This window comes from Diadema antillarum, unplaced genomic scaffold, assembly GCF_040938485.1.
Source record: "Diadema antillarum isolate AM-2024a unplaced genomic scaffold, OU_Dant_1.0 seq00001321_RagTag, whole genome shotgun sequence".
Lineage (NCBI taxonomy): Eukaryota > Metazoa > Echinodermata > Echinoidea > Diadematoida > Diadematidae > Diadema > Diadema antillarum.
The window spans coordinates 604,530-622,506 of NW_027272092.1; the positions used below are offsets into that span (position 1 = coordinate 604,530).

The following is a 17,977-nucleotide window of genomic DNA, read 5'->3' on the forward strand; positions in this document are numbered from 1 at the left end:
TGCAAGAGCCTTGTTTGTTAGTCCTCAGTAATCATTACAAATATGAAAATGTGACCTTCTCTCACCAAAACATTCCCCCACCCACACCCCACCCCTCCCCTCCCCTCCCCTCCACCCCCAGGAAACAGACTGGACCAGGATTGAACATGGCTGCGACAAAAATGTCATGGTAAATTTCCTCGGGTTTCATGTGCATGTGTGCTCCCATTCCCAGCATGCTGTGTATTACCAGAATCACCGTTGCATTGCCAGCCAATGCACTGGATGATGACTCTTAATTGACCACATGGTGGCCAAAGACTGGTCCATGCAATCTGTAATTGGCATGCCCACCTCCATAACTTTAATTAACAGGAGCAATCTAAAGACAGAATAGAGAGACTTGTACTTAAAAAACAAACAAACAAACAATAAAACAAGAACAAACAAAAAAATAATCTTTTGAATATGTTGAACATGATTTAATCATCTGCCCCATAATACACATTCCCCATGGAGCCCAGGCCATGTGTACAGTAAAACCAGAAACATTTGCAGCATGAAACATTCATGAATTTGCAACAAGCATTCAGTGCATTGTGTAGGGAAAAAAATCACATGCACTTTACTTTTGTAAATCTTGGCTCATTACAAAATTGGTTACAGTTTCATGCTCACAATTTCTGGTTTTTACAGTATTCAGGACTCATCCTATATGAATGACACCAAATGCATGACCCTTATCATTTAGCTTCTCAGCTCATTGCTTCAAAGATGTGGTAATGCCATACATTAGATTTATTACTTGTGTAATGACATATTATGATATTCATCCTCATTGACAACACTTGTGAGAAATAGCTATACGTGGGCCATATCACATCAAAAAAATGTGTTGGGATGTTAGTTCAAGATGCATGATTTTGGCTGATTTTAAGCTAAAGATAGGCAAACATGTTTTTTTTTTTTTTTGCTTTTGTTTTTCTCAGGACCTTTTATAGACCGATTCGGTTTCGTTAAGGGCAGCAGACAATTTGTGGCACTGGCTGCAGCCATGAGCTCATTTTGAGGTGTCTTAGCCGACCCCCCCTCCTCTCCCCCATCCCCGGGCAACATGTTTATTGCGCACTTGTAACAAAGGTTCGCGCACTAAGCAAGCGTTCGAGCACTCAGTACGAGACGCCTATTGGCTAAAACAACCATGCATCAGTTTTTCATTCCGTGCGCGGAAGGGGGTGGGGGAGAGGGGGGGGGGTCGGCTAAGACACCGCAGTAATGGCGCTGCCCATGCCAAAAATACACATAGCGTGTCACAGAATCGGTCTATAGCACATTTGCAAAAACAGCTTACAGCTTTTTTTACACCTGTTTCAAAAAAGTTCCTACTCTGTTCTATTGAGAGATTTCTTGTTTGTGTTTTTTGTGTTCATGTGCATTGTTGTTCTTGAAATGAAATCTTTTTCAATGCAAACATTGTTATTGATCATAATCAATTAAACCACTGTCTGTTTTACTTTTTTTCTCCCAGAAATTTGTATGTACATTGTATAATGCATTTTATAAACAGTGTAGATTAAACTGCACTGTCTTGGGGATAGTATTTCTGTGGCTCATGCATTGAAATAGTGAATGACTGCATGCTAGCTCTTTTTGTTTGTTTTCTGCTTCTTTTTCTCCTTTTTTTATTGTGGCTGTGATTTTGATTGTATAGCATTTTGCATGTAGGCCTTACTGAACATTACACTAACTGCTGGTAGTCATTAATCTACTCAGATTTACAATTTCCAATCTTTGTCATGTTGTCCCCCTAAAAGTATGCAGATTTCATATTGTCTCACTTGGCATAGATTTGTATTCATGACAGGAGCATGAGTCCTACAGTAACAAACTAACAACCCACCAAAATGCTACTTTAAGTTCTAACTGTATCGAGAAAGAATTTGCTGGACATAACCTGCATAATTTACAGTATGGTCACATACGAGGTTATCAAATGATGGAGTTTACAGGAAACTCTCGTGCAGTGACGTTCTCCTTTCGGCATCTGAATCTTACTGCATGTCCTATTTTGCAGAAAGTTTGGATTGAACCAGCTGAATTCATTAAATCTGGGAAAAATTATTTAAAAAACCTTCAAAATTTACTAATTTCAGAAAAAAAAAAAATATGTCAAATAAAGGGCAAAAAAAAAAGTAGGGATGAAGAGGCTTCTGATAAGTTTGGAAATGCTATAAATGATGGTCATTGACCAAAACATGACCCAACTGAAAGAGAAATATTTATTTGAATCTAAACGAAATGATAATCAAAATACACAGAAATATATGGTTTCTTGCAGTAGATTGGTTGCATTAGTCATGTCTTTAGTCGTATACTGTATACGCTATATATTTCGCGGGGGTTTTATTTTCCCGAATTTCGCGAGTCGGGAGCTATTCGCGAAATTAACAACACGCGAAAATATTACCTTCCAAAATGAATCCCTTGCCTTGATGATACGAACATTTCAGTACTATAGAATACCATGTCATGGCTTACCGAACAGACCATACTGGCTAAGCTTGTTTATGCACGTCCACGTCTACTTATGAATACTGTAGAGAGCCAATCCATTATCGCAAGGGGACCACTCGATCGTCAGAAATCTAGCGCGATGGACTTAACCACTTCAAAAATGTTGAATTCTAACTTACTAGTTCGCAGAGTTTGGCAAGTCTTTTTCATGCAGTGTATAACTAGTATCATTCTTATATGCTAGTAAGTTGAAAATTCACACTTTCTTTGCCATTTAACCACTCGCGAAAATGTGTGACAGCGGCAATTCGCGAAAATTTATGTACGCGAAAATTATAGCGTATACAGTATATGTCAACTTTAAAGGTGCCCTAGTAATTTCATAACTTTGTAGAATTAAGTAAAGAGTAATTGTCGAGAAATATTTATCAACTTTGTTCTGTTCTGGTTTTAGTTTTTGGGTGTTTTTTGTTTCGCTGTCAGTGTTCCTTTTTTTTTCTTCTTTGCCAGACTAAGACAGAGTGATATCAGAATTTTATGATTTTGTGCACACTTTTATTTCAGCATTAAATATTCCTGTTCAAACTCTGCGTACTGGTTGTGTTCAGAGGTAATTGTGAGGATGTGTGCTATTGTAAAGTAGGGCATTTTGCCTTGGACAATCAGACATCCCCAAAATCTTTGGGAGCCAAGGATGTTTCATTCTGCATTCAGCCACATTCTGCTGCTCATGTTGCTGGTAGATATCCTCCAGAAAAAAAAAAAAAGATGGCTGTGACAGATATGAAAGCGGAATGAGCCCCTCTCTTCTCATGTGGTAGCTATATATAGGAGACCCTGGTAGCCCCTGTGATCGCACATATATGGATGAGTGGGGCAGACTATCAGAATTCATGGCCAATATCAAAAAGACTATCTGTGCAACACTGTTTGTTGGACCAGACAATCCCAAATGCCACAAAATTATTTGTTTGACTAGTATTACAGTAGATCCTCTGTGAATGTTGAATACAAATGATTATTATGCATTCTGTCGGTGGCTGGCCTTGTGAAGTGCAAGTTGTATGTATCATGTCTGTGAGAACTGTTCAGAGATGTCCCTGAGACACACTTTCTGCTTAAAAGTGCAAGTGAAAATTGGCATGCATACAGGCAATTTCCCTCTTTCCAAATCAAACACACCTTTCAGGCAATTGCGTATGTGAGTGATGACACAAGTCCTTTATGGATCCATGAAAAGTCTGATTACACAAACGTGATAGAACTAATATCATCAATAATATTCTTGCGAGAATACAATGCATTTGTCACAGCGTGTGCATGTCAAGTGCAATCAGAGGTCATATGACTTAACTGCACACATGGATGAGACATGTGTTTCCTCTTTTGAATTATGTATACATGTGCTTACGATTTCCACTACCCATAGCTGGTGAGATTGTGAGTACAATGTGCTCTAAAAGATGTTGATACTTTGAAGATTACATCATTTATCCTTAAAAAAAGAAGAGAATGTGTATACTACCAGAGGTAAGGAGAACATGATCTATATTTTTCCTAATGCAGTGGCAGATCCAGAGGGGGGCGCAACCGGCGCACGCCCCCTTTACTTTTCGTTAAAAACAAAAGAAATTAAAAGAAAAAAATGAAATGAAACCCGTAAGTGGCACCAGAAATATTAGTTGCGCCCCCCCCCCCCCTTTACAGAATTCCTGGATCCGCCCCTGTTAATGCATTATTTTGATCTAGATAACTTGAGCATTATTATGTACATAGGTGTAATAGGCAGAAACAATACCTCCTCGATGTATGTAATAGGAGCTGTGGGAGTGGATAATCATGACAATGTACTCATGGTCATCATCTACCAATGACACGAAACAGGAAATACTTCTAACCAAACAGTTATGTAGAAAATGATGTAGGCATGAGTGAAGAATCAGTGGAATTCTCAAGTGAGAGGTAGCTTGAATGATATCGTAAAAGATATGGAATTGAAAGTATACAAGTGCAGGGGTGTCGAGAAACTGAAACAAGAGCCAGGTCCTCAAGAGTTTTGTTGTGATGTGCTGTTTGGAGGCTATGCACAGTGATCATCGATTAAGCTTGTCCCATGCCAGAATCCTGTTGTGCAAAAGGGTACCTCCCATCTGCAAAAATGGCCTGCAATTCATTGATTATGATATGAAAATTGCTCACTTGAAGCAAATATGAATGCTGTAAAAGTTGCCAGGAAGCTGTCATTAAGAACAGACAAACGGGCAAACAGACAAAAACAAACCACAGTCTCATACAAATATATACCAAGTAGTACTGATGTTGTGTCGTAAAGATATTACATTTGTTCAGAAGCAGGCATAGTATCAGCAGAACAGAGGATGCAGTAGTTCTAATAATGTCCTTCAACTTGCCCTCCCCCCCCCCCCAAAAAAAAAGAGTGACTCTAATATTTGATTAATAATGCATTATTATCTTTTTCAGCATCCTCTTCTTGTTTCTTCACTTTTCTTCTCATTGTGTGTATTGTTTTATCATTATCATTCTTTCTTGGAGAGGTAAATTTTATATTCTAATAAAAATAGTGTTTAGTCACTCACTGTGCTCTGCTTGGCAGTTAGACAGAAGGAAGTAAATGGTTTGGGAATGGCATCGCCAGTCTAAAATCATGAAAATTTAGAAGGTGTACCATGTTATCACTGGGATAACATTTTTAGGAGCAAAAAAACGAAACAAAACAAAAATGTCATATTCACATTTCCACAAAATAACATCATTGTTGATGTTAAATAATGTAGAAACATTCTTTGGATTACGTCAATAGCTATTATCTTGAAACACTCAAATCAGTATTTTTGACATTCAGAATCGAGTTAGGAGGTATATGAATGAAGCCAACTGAGATACAAGGTCTTGTCCTCCTAGGGACACCATGGTATGTCCATATCGCAGTTGCCCCTGCCTTACTCTAGAAGCGAACATATACGATTGAAGTTGTATCATGAATCATTTTCAGAGTATTTGATATTTTACTTCCTGATGTTACCTCCACATACGTTCAGTCCCATACTATTGGTAAACTCCTTATCAACAGATACATAGGCCTATCATACATGAGTAGGTAGTCAACTGAATGATGTTGTTTTGCATACTTGGTCTTCTCTTGAGGAAGTTCGTTTCAGGAGTTCTTGTCAAAGCTCATCCGACCCATTCAGATTTAGAATGTAGCCACTAATTTAATATTCAGGATGGTTCTTCAACCAGAATCTTGTATGCACCACACCATGCTACCACAGAGATAGAATAGAGCTCATCTTTCAGTGCGATGACACGTGAGATTCATCATTGATGTTGTGTAGAATCAATGCCAGCAGTTCACAGTCTTGGGAATTTTGTTCTAGATAGAATCAGAATACACAGGGTAGCATAACTTGTGCTAGATTTGGGAGGGGGGAGGGGTCCAGTGGAGCTCTTGTATACTAATGATGCACAGGATAGAGTGTGTTAGTGAAGGTGCGGCGCGCTCGAGAGTATTGACAATGGTGCGACATGCACGAGGCGCACCGCCACGAAATAATCCTGTGCATCATTTGTTTTATAAAATGGGTCGAAAACTAACAGCATTATTCACGTACCTTTGTGGGTCAATACCAGTCAGCTACATGTAGCACTCGCTCAAAAGTCAAGATGTCCGAAGATGTTCGTCCCAAACATTTACGCACGTCGCACTCGGAAATCCCGCACATAAGTACTGTACGTACGTATAAGAGTATACGTACGCCATGTACTGTTATGCACAAGAAAGGCTGCCGGCTGTTGTGGCAGCCCGCGGCCCGAACTAGAAGTTGTTTACAGGATTGACAGCGCGTATAGTAGCGCGTGACGCACTTGTAACAACTGATTGAGTGCGCACTGCTAGTGTGAACATTGTGACGTACGTCAGGCCAGGGAGGTGGAAGAGAGACTCTTCTTAGTGCATACCTGAAGAAAATAATGCACGCACATGTGACTCATTTCAGCGCTTCCAATTGGCTACATTCTTGAACCCATTTTATAATACATGTTCATACAGAAACAGTGCGTGAATAAATGAGTATAATTCATCCATGCACCCTGTATACCAATGTTTGCATATAGGCCTGTGTATGTATGTGTGTGTGCGTGTGTCTGTCTGTCTGTCTATAGCAAATATGCAGACATAGTATGCTCATACGGTATCATATCATATCAAATATTCCTGTTGTACCAAGCCCACCTGAGGCAGATGACATAATGTACATCAGTTACAATTGTGTTGTTTGATTTGTAAAGATTTACAATTATCTATTCTTTGAAAGAAGGGTTTTGAATGATTATAGAAATCTGTGTGATCCTCAGACTCTAAGTGTTGGATTTCATGGATATATGACTCTCCAGTTTTTAGGAAAAATCTGATTACGTGACTGTGTGAAACAGTCAGTTTATGATCACAGCACTTTTTAATTTGCAGGATACACTCGGTGCTTTGAACGATGGACGATATGTCCCACTTCATTTCCAAACTCCATACCACAGAAATTGTAAAAAGCTGGTCACCAGATAGAAACAGTTTTGAGAAAATAGGCTTTAAAGGTTGGTTACAGGCAGACGTTGCGGAAGTTTAGGCATCCAAACACAATGGGGCAATTCAAAGCACCGTATCAATATGTATCACAAACTGCCAAATCATTATATTTTGTATTTGGCTTATTTCTCAAGGTTTTTCAGTAAGAGGTCACAGACAGAGATGCCAAGTCTCTGATTCTGTCTGAGGCTCCCTTAAATATTATTACCTGGTACACATTTCTTCACTTTCCAACAAGAGAATATTGAGAGTTTCTCTTCATTTTTGTCAATTTAAATGCATATAAAACATAAATGGTATGTATGTGCCTTGAGCACTCTTACAGAGTGGATTGGCACTATATACATCATGTGTTATCATTTATATTATTATAATTTTTATCAATTATTATCATTATCATTATTATTTTTTTTTCTATTATTGTTATTACTATAAATTATACTGTGTCTGATTGTTTTCAGAATCCCCCTGATTTTGATGTCTGTAAAGTTGACAGCCACAGACGGTTCTCATATCATATGTTATTTTTCAGCAGCTGCTATAATCTTTGTATTTTGGCCTTTTTTTTTTAATCTCTGCATGACAAGGACAAAGAGGAGAAGATCTTCAACCAGTTCCACTACACGGCGTGGCCTGATCACGGAGTGCCCACATCGGTGGGACCGATCTTGGAGATGATCAAATTAGTCAGGGAGTACCAGCCTGAGGAGGAACCACCGATTGTCGTACACTGCAGGTTAGTCATTGTGCAGGGCCCCGATTTATCAAAAGATATAATCGATTGCAAATTTCCTTACTACACAGGCTGCCATAGACTTACCATAGAAATCAACTGTATAATCAATTGTAACTCTTCATAAGATAGGGCCCAGGTCAGATACAAACTAATTTGATGGTCGCACAAGTTCCGTGGCTCCACACTGGCTATCAATAAATTCATGTATACTTACAGTTTTAAGACGATATTCATATACAAGTGTATACAGTTATTCATCTACAGTATTTATCTATTTTGTTAGTTACTGTTTGTGTTTTTATTTATTTATTATTTTTATATACTTATCATTTTATCAGTTTTCTTTGGTGTTCATCCACTTCACTTTTGTGTGTGTGTGTGTGTTTTTTTTTTTGTTTTTTTTTGGAGGGGGTCAATCATTGTCATGTTAAAGTGATTGTTATGAATTCAGTCTTTTTTTTTTCTTTTCTTTTTTTTTGGGGGGGGGGGGGGGTAAGGAGGGTAATAGGCAGGTCAATGTGTACTGTCTTTAGGTTCTGAAATAGGAAACATGAAAGCCATGGTGCTGCACTGTGCATCTGAATTTGATTTACATTCCACGGTATTAAAATACTTTGAAAAACAGTGTATTACTCACGACCAGGCCAATATTATTGATATGAGTGATTTATAACACCTTTCAGGGACATGTTACTAAAAAAGTTGTTACTGATTGTACTTTTGATTGCCATTTTAGGAAGAGCATCATAGCACACTATCAAAGAAAACAGGTACATTGTAATCATGTGATAGAAGAAATCGTCCATCCAGGCCAAACAAAACATTTTAATATGTAGGGTATTTGGGCAGTTGACAGGAACGACTATTTCTTCTTCCTCAAGTGTCCAATTAACAAATCACCCAGAAATATTGGACCCAAATTCCAATGTCTGGATGTAAGTACTGATGTATGTTGATAGCAAGGCAATAACTTCCATTATGGTATTGAAAGTTGATGAAAAAAAAACCCAAAAGCACATGTTACTGCTTTAGCAGAGCTCTAGCAGTGAGTCAAGCTAGAGGGATTATGTGATGAGATGGGATGCTAGGGGAGAGAATGGGAGTTGTTTGGGGTTATAAACTTGTCACTTCTATGTTATATTTTTGCTTCTCTTCTTTCTTTATTTCTTTATTTTTATTTCTTTATTACTTTTTTCTTTTTGAGGGAGAGAAAGCAGAGTACGCTTCAATAGCGTCTGCAGTTTCCTCCCGTAGGAAGCGTGGCGTGAAACCCAAATCTGGGATGAGTTAAATTTAGATGGATGGCTGAGATGTGTGTTTCCCATCCCCCCAGTGTGGTGGCACAGTGTGTCGCTGTGGCGATGCCCCCCATCATCTCGTGTTGATCTTCCGCTTTTCCAAGTACCCAGCTCTCTTGCGAGAGAGGTCCCCCGAAGCTCTTTTTGTGGCATATTATTATTTTTTTTTTTTTGGGGGGGGGAACTCATGTTGGCTTTTGGTCTATCCTCTGTAATAAAACTTGCGCACTGCAACTTACACCGAAGTGTTGTAAGCTTTCATTGTGGTACACGAACGATGCCACACTGTTGGTAAAAGATGAGAGATTTGTACTAGTGATATGAAGCTCTCCTCAAGGCCCTTAATCCTAGGAGTGATTTTGTCGAAGAATGATCGATTCATATGTCATTATCTCTTCTTTAATATACAAACCAAAATATTATAAATGCTAGCCGATGATTCCTGTGAATATTCAGTACACACAAAATTTGCCATTCAGCCCAAATCTGCCCAAATTTGCCCAATGTCCAGTCTGGTCAGGAGAATACCATGCAGTACTCAGTTAGTGTTTTTTATTTTTATTTATTTTTATTTTATTTTGTTACTTTTGCTTATTTCATTATATGCATATCTTTCTACAAGTTTAAGCAGAATGTATGCCTCCATTTCTTTTTGTAATTGTTAGATTTTCGGGTGAAAATTGGAATATCATTATGCTGATTGGAAACATTATGCTGCACATTACTTGAATATGAGACCATTCTGAAGCAAATAATTTTCACACAACAATGGATATATGATGTACTCTTGAATGAATCCCACAAGGATACAATGGATATATGATGTACTCTTGAATGAATCCCACAAGGATTGGAACAATCATCCCCCAGCATTTCCACTGATTCCCACTGATCAGTTACTAGCCATCCCCTTTAAATCATTGTATGCCTCTTAGATGATAAAGGTGTACGCATTGTCATTTGAAATCATGCACTTCTTTATGACACTAGACATATTCATAGAATATAATTGTTCATAGTTACCCTGTGAACCTGTTATTCAGACTTTTATTTCTTTCACATTCCATGTACCGTCAGCCTGTCATGTACAGTGTATGCGCCAATGTTTTTTTTTCTTTTTTTTTTAGTTTTTTTTTTTTCAGTGAATGTAACAAACCATGTTATTGTGGGAATAGACAACCCATTCCTACTGTGCAGCAGAAGCGTCTCAATTGAATATTATTGGCCGTCTAAAGACTGTGCCTGCTTTGGTCATTTCACGGGTAGATGGCTGTTGGCTATCAGCAAGAAGTAATCCTGTGTTCCCCGATCAGATTCCACGACTGCCTTCTGGGGAGTGATGCTGAACTTTGGAAATTCTGCAATATTGAGAGGAATGCACAGTAGACACATTGTACTCTGGAAATAATCCAAGAATACAAACGTACTAATGTACAGTAAAATCTCTTGAGGCACAAGCTAATGCAGCCATGAATGTGTACTTTACAGCATATGTGTAAACACACCTGGTATGCCTTTGGTGCACACACACTCACACACACACATACACATGCACACACAGACATACATACATTCATACACACAAACACATCATAATTCAGTTTAAAGGGTGTGTACAGTTCTGGTCGAGGTGAGGATTTAGCTGTTAACGTTTTGCGAGATATTCAGAAACCACTCTATGAGATGTCAAAGAGCATGCAATTCTAAGGGGTATCAAAAGTTTATTTGATAAAAATCGGTTTTGAAATGGCTGAGATATCCCAAAACAAGGTGAAACAAAGAGATCCTAATAAAAGGCGTGGCCTGTCGCCTTTTAATATTATCACTTTTTTGGATATCTCAGCCATTCGAAAACCAATTTTCGTCAAATAAACATTGAATCGTTCTTAAAATTACATGCTCTTTCATATTTCACAAGAGGTTTCTCATTATCTCACTTAGGAATGTTCAAAACATGAATCCCCACCTCAACCAGTACTGTACAGTCCCTCTAATTCACTACAGGCATTGCAAAGGGCCAACATGTTTGTGTGGTTAAGAATATAAGGAAGTGGTTGTAAAATTGCGTCGGAATACTAGTATTTGATTCTGTATCGAATGCCAACTGGTGAGCTGCTGGAGTACTGCGCAAATATACATGTACATTATACCAATCAGGCACAGATGAGTATAGTACTATTCCCCTCTCTGCATAATTCTTTGAATTACTGTAAAATTACAAGTTTTCACTGTATGAAAATTTTGCATTACTAGAAAATAACATGAAAATAAAGGCATGCAGATTTTTAGCTTGTTATGATATACCAAGTGTCTTGATTTCACAGAATTATAAACACATGAAATTCATCTCACCCAGCCCAGAGCAATAGATTACTCATGAATGCAAAAATATCCACTTTTACAGTAATTACTATAAAAGCAGAAATTTTTGCATTGTGGAAATGTTCACATATTTCACGCAACTAGAAGCTAACACAAAAATCAGAGCATGCGAATAGTTTTACATGCCATACATTCCAGCACTGTAAAGCAAGATATTTTCGTGGCATAAAAATCTCGCAAATTTTGCAGTATGAAATTTTTGCAAATTGCCACTTGCATTCAGTGCATATAGTATAGACAGGAACTTCCGTGTGCATTTTAATTTTGCAATTATTGGTTCTTGCAAAATTTGTGAAATTAAAATGCACATGAAAATTGCTTGTTTTACAGGAATTAAAATGCCCTTATTTTGTGGACTATTTGTTAAACACATGAAATTCATCTTACCCAACCAAGTGTGAGAAAAATTTACTGACATGAAAATATCCACTCTTACAGTACACTGTCCACTCACATCAAGGGGATTTTCCCCGCATTTATCAGATCTGTATATCATATAGAGATCCTGTTTTTGTAGACAAGGAGATAAATTTACTGCACATGGTTGTAAGGAAGCACATCACACTTGGCAATCTTTCCTGGTTTTGACTCTGAGAAGCAAAATTACACTACAAACATAATGTAACTCTCCATTTAAAGTGCATGGTATATCACTATGTGGGTGTGATACCTGGAAATTTTCAGATATCTTTTTGTTGTGATGGAGTGAGCATACATATTTTTCATAAGCTAGTGGAAGATGCCTTACTTTTAACACTTTTCAGGCACTCATAATATAGTATGTGTTGAGCAAAAATGGGCACACGGGGGCCCTTCAAAACAGCAACAGGGACTCACGGGTAGATAAGTAATGGAAATGTGTATGATGGTAGTGAAGATATATTAGGCCCGTTCACACACAAGGGAAAAAGTGCAATATAAAAATCGATTTTCTTATCGCGATCAAAATTTCGAAATGTTTTCGTGTGTGGACAGAAAAATCTCACTAATTACGATCCTTATCGTGATCCAACTCGCACTATGAGTGTGATTTTTCAGAATAATCGCGATTATTTTGCTTGTTTACAAAATCGAGTCTCTTTGAATCGCGCGTGTGCGAAACTCTATTGGGACTGCGGGGTCAGTCTTCGTTCATGCAAGTTTCGCGCATGCGCAATTTGGCCACTGATCGTTCTTTCCTTGCTGCGAAGTGCGATTTTTTTCCCTGTGTATGAACGGTCGAGAAAAAAATTCGAAATTTGGATTGCGATTGTAATTTCGATTTCCGTTGTGTGTGAACGGGCCTTGTGTGCATCTTGATCCGTTTTGTGCCGGGGACTTTGAACAATTTGTACAACACTGCATGGTTATTGTGTGTGTGTGTGTGTGTGTGTGTGTGTGTGTGTGTGCCAATTGGCACTAGATTCAAACACACATTCTCTGTAATCCATGTCTTCTCTCCAGGCAACCTGAAAACCTTGTTTTTTAAGAGCAATTGAAGAAATAATGATAAAGATAGAGCAAGAGTAATGACAATTAATAATGATGATGTGGAAAAAGAATGAGAAAAGAATTATGATAATGATTAAAGTGATGATGATAACAATGATAAGGATTATGAATGATGCTAAAAATAGTAATGACTATCATGAGGATCATAAGAATACCCTGTGATCAAAAAACTGTTAAAGAAGAAGAGCAATGAAAAATAACAGTTGAATGATACTGAATTGAAATTTGTGCTGTTGTAGGGGTGACTTTACCGCATGTTCTGTTTTACAAGCTTGTTGTGTGAGCTGAGGTGGAATTCACCCACGCTGTTCTCACACGAAATACTATTTCCAGATTGAATCATGTGGAAATTCAGAAGGCAGGTCTCAAAAGAGTTCCGACATATTTTTAAACACTCGCTGAGAATCCTAGAATAGAGGAAATGCAATAAGCATCCATTAGTATGGCCAAACCAGCAGCCTTGTAGGGAGTTTTGAGCTTGATGCTGTTTTTGTATATTTGTTTACCATCTTTTAAAGTACAGTGTAAATATGTCTTTTATGTTGTAGGATATCAGATAACCACCATTTTTTTTTTCGTACCATGAGAAAATGTTTTACTGTATATTTAAGATAGTGATAATATTAAAGATAATACTGTTGATTATGATAAATAATCATCATCATTGTTTTCATCATCATTATTACTATTATCATTGTCATAATTTTTGTAATCTTTATTTTCAATCATTTCTGTAACCATGTTTCCAAATCTATCTCATTACAGAGCTTTGTCACAATGACACTTGTCAGTCACTGTGTGTGCAATCAAGAGTTGTTGTTTTTTTGTCTTTTTAATGTTCTTTCAATTTTTGCTGGATGCACTTGGGACTTTCTTTTTGTGGTAATGTGAGTTTTCAAATCTTTTTATCTTTTGATGCAGAGACAGGAGTGATACAAAGTCTAATTTTACGACACATATTTAAAAAAAAAGATGATTGATGCTCATGATCTACTCAGAAATCTGTGGCCAGAACTTTAGAGAAAAAGAAGACTGAATATTGGAATGCTGCCTACAATAGCCAAGACAAAAAAAAAAGTATTAAGTAAGGGAAAAGAATCATATCTTTTGTTCTATGCTGAAGAATTTTGATATATATACAATACTTTGAAGACAGAGAGAGAGAAAAAAAAATGCACATAATACACACACACCCATAATGATCTTTAATCAAGAATATTTTCAGGGGAAGTGCTATCATGATTGACTGATAACGAGGTGGAGTTTCTGTGCAACCGTTAATCAGGTTTATGTCCCTTGTTATTTCATTACCTGGAGTGATCCTGAGTGTAAGCTTGTATGACCACAAGGGATTGTAAACCACCATTCATGACCACAGGTGGATTTCCACGCTCCAGATACACCCCTCTCCAATTCCAAAAGGTGATATCATCAGCCATTAGAATTCTTGTTGATAGCTTGACACTGCCCCTAAACAGTGGCTTCTGTTTCCATTTTGGTTTTTTCTAACAGTGCAAAGATATCTGAGTACTGATTGGGTTTTGGTGATTATCTCTAATTGTGAATAAATTATGTAGCAATTTATGGGATGTTTAAAGTTACAAGTATGTTTTTGGTAACACCTACCTGTGCATTTAGCACTTCTGGAAAGATATCTTTCTAGTGGAGTGCTCTTTGGGTTTCTCATTGCTTTGACTGTTCTTTCATGCCGATATAACCTCATCCCCCCCCCCCCCCCCCCCAAAAAAAAAAAAGAACAAACAAGAACAAAATGCAATACACACAACTAATATTCAAAATTGCCCTACATCAATGTAAATAAGCACCAAATTAATCAGTGTTTTAGTAGTAGCTATGATAAAAATAAGAATTCCATGAATTTCATGAATTTGAACAGTACACACACGTACACGGCAAAAAAAAAAATGAATATATAAAAATGAACACGCACAAGCAAAACTTTTAAAAAACTTTGTTATTATGTAAGTCATGAAGATTAGTGCTCAAAACATAGCTGTCCTCTGAGGTGTTCTGTATTTCTTGATGTAGAACATGATTGTAAAGAACAACCTGTCATTACACTTTATGCTAAATCGAGACAAACTTCCCTAGAATCATTGAACCTTTTGTCCGAATCAGAGTTTAATATTTAAAAAAAAGGGCGGAGGGGGGTAAAGAAGGTAGAGGATGAAGAGGAGGCGCAGAGGACTTTGTTTGAAGAGATTTCTTGTGCCACGTAATCTGTCTTTGTTTCCACAGCCCAATCCATCCCACCCCAATCGTGTTGACAAACGCCAATCTTGCACAGGGGCAATCTGTCCATTTAAATATATGCGTACATGTATGATCCACTGTAGTTTCATCTCTTGAGATAGCTGAATGATTTCCCTGAGCATTCATTATCTCAATGTGGTTCTTGTCTGTTGCCACGAGCGAGAGATTTCCTTTTGTCCCTTGGCATTTTCAAGTGCATCCAAATTGTTTCCACCTCTTCCTCCGCGAGCACGCTGCGCATTTCTCGCGTTATCAGAGCCGAGTATCGGAGGGAGAGACCCAGGTTCGATGGAGAAGGGTTCCGCAGCAGCAGTGCAATCCCAGATTTCCACAGCCGACCGGTTTGGCTTTGATTAGCTGATAATTGTACGTGACATTCTTTGGGAAATTCCCGATATCCTGCCGCGGATATTTTAACATTTTGGCGTGGAATGACCTTTAGGAGCCTCAGCTGCATTCCTAGCGAAATTGTTGCCAAATTTGGGACAAAAACAGAGCGTTTTGCACATCAGCCTTCTTGACTCGCTCTCATAGGCACATGTTGCAATTACTTGAGCGAGATTTATTTCATCTATGTATGTGTGCAATCATTTAGTTTAAAAATGCTTTTGTAGCTCAAGGGGGCTCTTTCACAGTTTGTACACCATCATGCAATCTCAATGGTACTTGAGACCTGTGACACTTATTTTTGTTTTTCAGTAGCAAGACGCACAAAGTGCTCTAACACCCTAATGGCAGTTGTGAAACATATACATGTATTAATCATTGTCAGACTTGTTGAGGCTTGGAGCAACAGAGTACTCTTCATTTTTGACTTTTTATTTCAAAACGACCATGCAATAAAAGCATTGCTCAGGACAAACATTAGGGGGGGGGAGGAATCTGTGATGAATCCTTTTTCCAGATTACCTTTTTCTAGTAAAGAAAAATGGAACAAAGCAAAGTGGAGAGAGAAAGATATAGGAAGAGGGTGTGGCTCATTGCATTTCCAGAACATCAAGCAATAGTAACTTATGCCAAGTTGGGAATGACGAACTGACTTTCAAGACATTGAGATGCTGTCAGCTGTAGCCAGATCCTTGTCTTTGCTTCATTATTCAGAATTTTGACCACTTTTTGTCGCTTCAGGGAATGACCTCATGAGATATATCGTGAATGAAGTTTTCAGTGGGATTCCAACCTACAGGGAATAAAGCATGAAGACCTCACGGGACCTTCAGCCGATTTGACCAGTCCTCAGCTGTGCCAGATATATTCAAATAAGCTTTACAAAAAGAAAAGTAAAGTGTAGGATATCTATAAGTATAATAATAATCTAGATATTGTAGAAATATGTGTGATTGTTTGAGGACTTGAGAGAGATTGAGGGAGAGAAAACAAGGAAGCTCATCACAGACATTAAATTAACCCATTGAGGACGAGTCCCGAGTATACTGGGGCAAGTGTCTATGGTAAATATGTTTGTTTGTTTGTTCATTTTCCATCTGGGAAGATGGCTGGATAGCCCATATTCAGCTACATTAAGCTGGTCTTCCATGGGGTCCAGTTGGATGTGAGGTGGGACCACTTTACCGGGTTAAACACCCTGCTCTTTGCGATGAATGAATGAAGCGGGATCTTTTACGTGCATGAGCTGTTACTCTCTCATACACGGGACCTCCATTTAATGTCCTATCTGAGGGACAGAGTGTTTTGCCTCTTGCTAGAGGGGATGGCATGCTTACACACAACATTGCTCAGTCCAGACTCGGGTTCGAACCCGGGCCGCGTGATCGTGAGGCAGACGTGCTACCGACTGAGCCAACTCACCGCAAAATCAGTCCGTCCTCAACGGGTTAAACATTTCTGTGCCAAGGAGCCAAATATGCCATAAAGGTTTACACACAATCCTATGAGCAGATCTGTAAAACAATTTTTCACAGCATGAAATTTTTCGCGAATTGGAGCCGATGGCCCTTTTTCGCGGCATGAAATTTATACGAGTTGCCTCTAACATGCAATGCGTATAGTGTAGACAAGAACTTTCATGGGCATTTTAATTACACGAATCTTGGCTCTCGCGAAATTCACGAAATTAAAATGCACATGAACATTCCTCGTTTTACAGTAACGTGGCATGCAGAGAGTTAAACACTATGCTTGAGCTCAGATCATTAGGCCCATGTGGGAAAATTTATATGAAGCAAAAGAACAGCTGCAAAGAGGTAAATGCAACTTCTTGTTTATTATGTTACAATTCATATCTCTGAAAAAGGGGGTGGGCTGAATGGTCTTCGCCCACGCGTCATAACGAAGAGTCCTCTTGTCTGGCCGGACCAATTAAGAACACAGCTGTCAAATCCTGAATTTTGGGGACATGCATGTGTGAAATTTTATCTGGATTCTTCAGTATTTTAGGTGATTGAGTGTTGATACAAGGTTGTGAAATAAAAACACTTTGTTGAGATATAAAAACACAGCATCTCAGACCTGTCAATCAAACTGTATAAATGATTATTTTGATAACAACAGCCCACATTGTCTGGAGCTGACAACCATGTTGATAACAGCAGGCGCATGTTGGAAGCATATTAACTCTGTTCTGCAAAATGTGCAGATGTCCTTGCGCTCACACAGTGGGTGTCTGCAGAATCTGAGCAAATCCATGACGTCTGTTTTGGATGTGATTTTCATAAAATTATGAACCTTTTTCTGAAATTCAAA

General features: G+C 38.2%; 1 protein-coding gene across 4 annotated transcripts in view; it reads left to right on the plus strand.

Annotated features, from left to right (window-relative positions):
* LOC139708246 (uncharacterized) overlaps window positions 1-17,977 on the plus strand; it is a 118,517-nt gene that overhangs the window by 61,551 nt on the left and 38,989 nt on the right. For all 4 annotated transcript variants that reach the window (XM_071620217.1, XM_071620219.1, XM_071620218.1 and 1 more), the window contains exon 7: window positions 7,681-7,829. In XM_071620217.1, coding sequence (XP_071476318.1) covers window positions 7,681-7,829 — 149 coding nt within the window. The remainder of the gene's footprint in view (window positions 1-7,680; window positions 7,830-17,977) is intronic.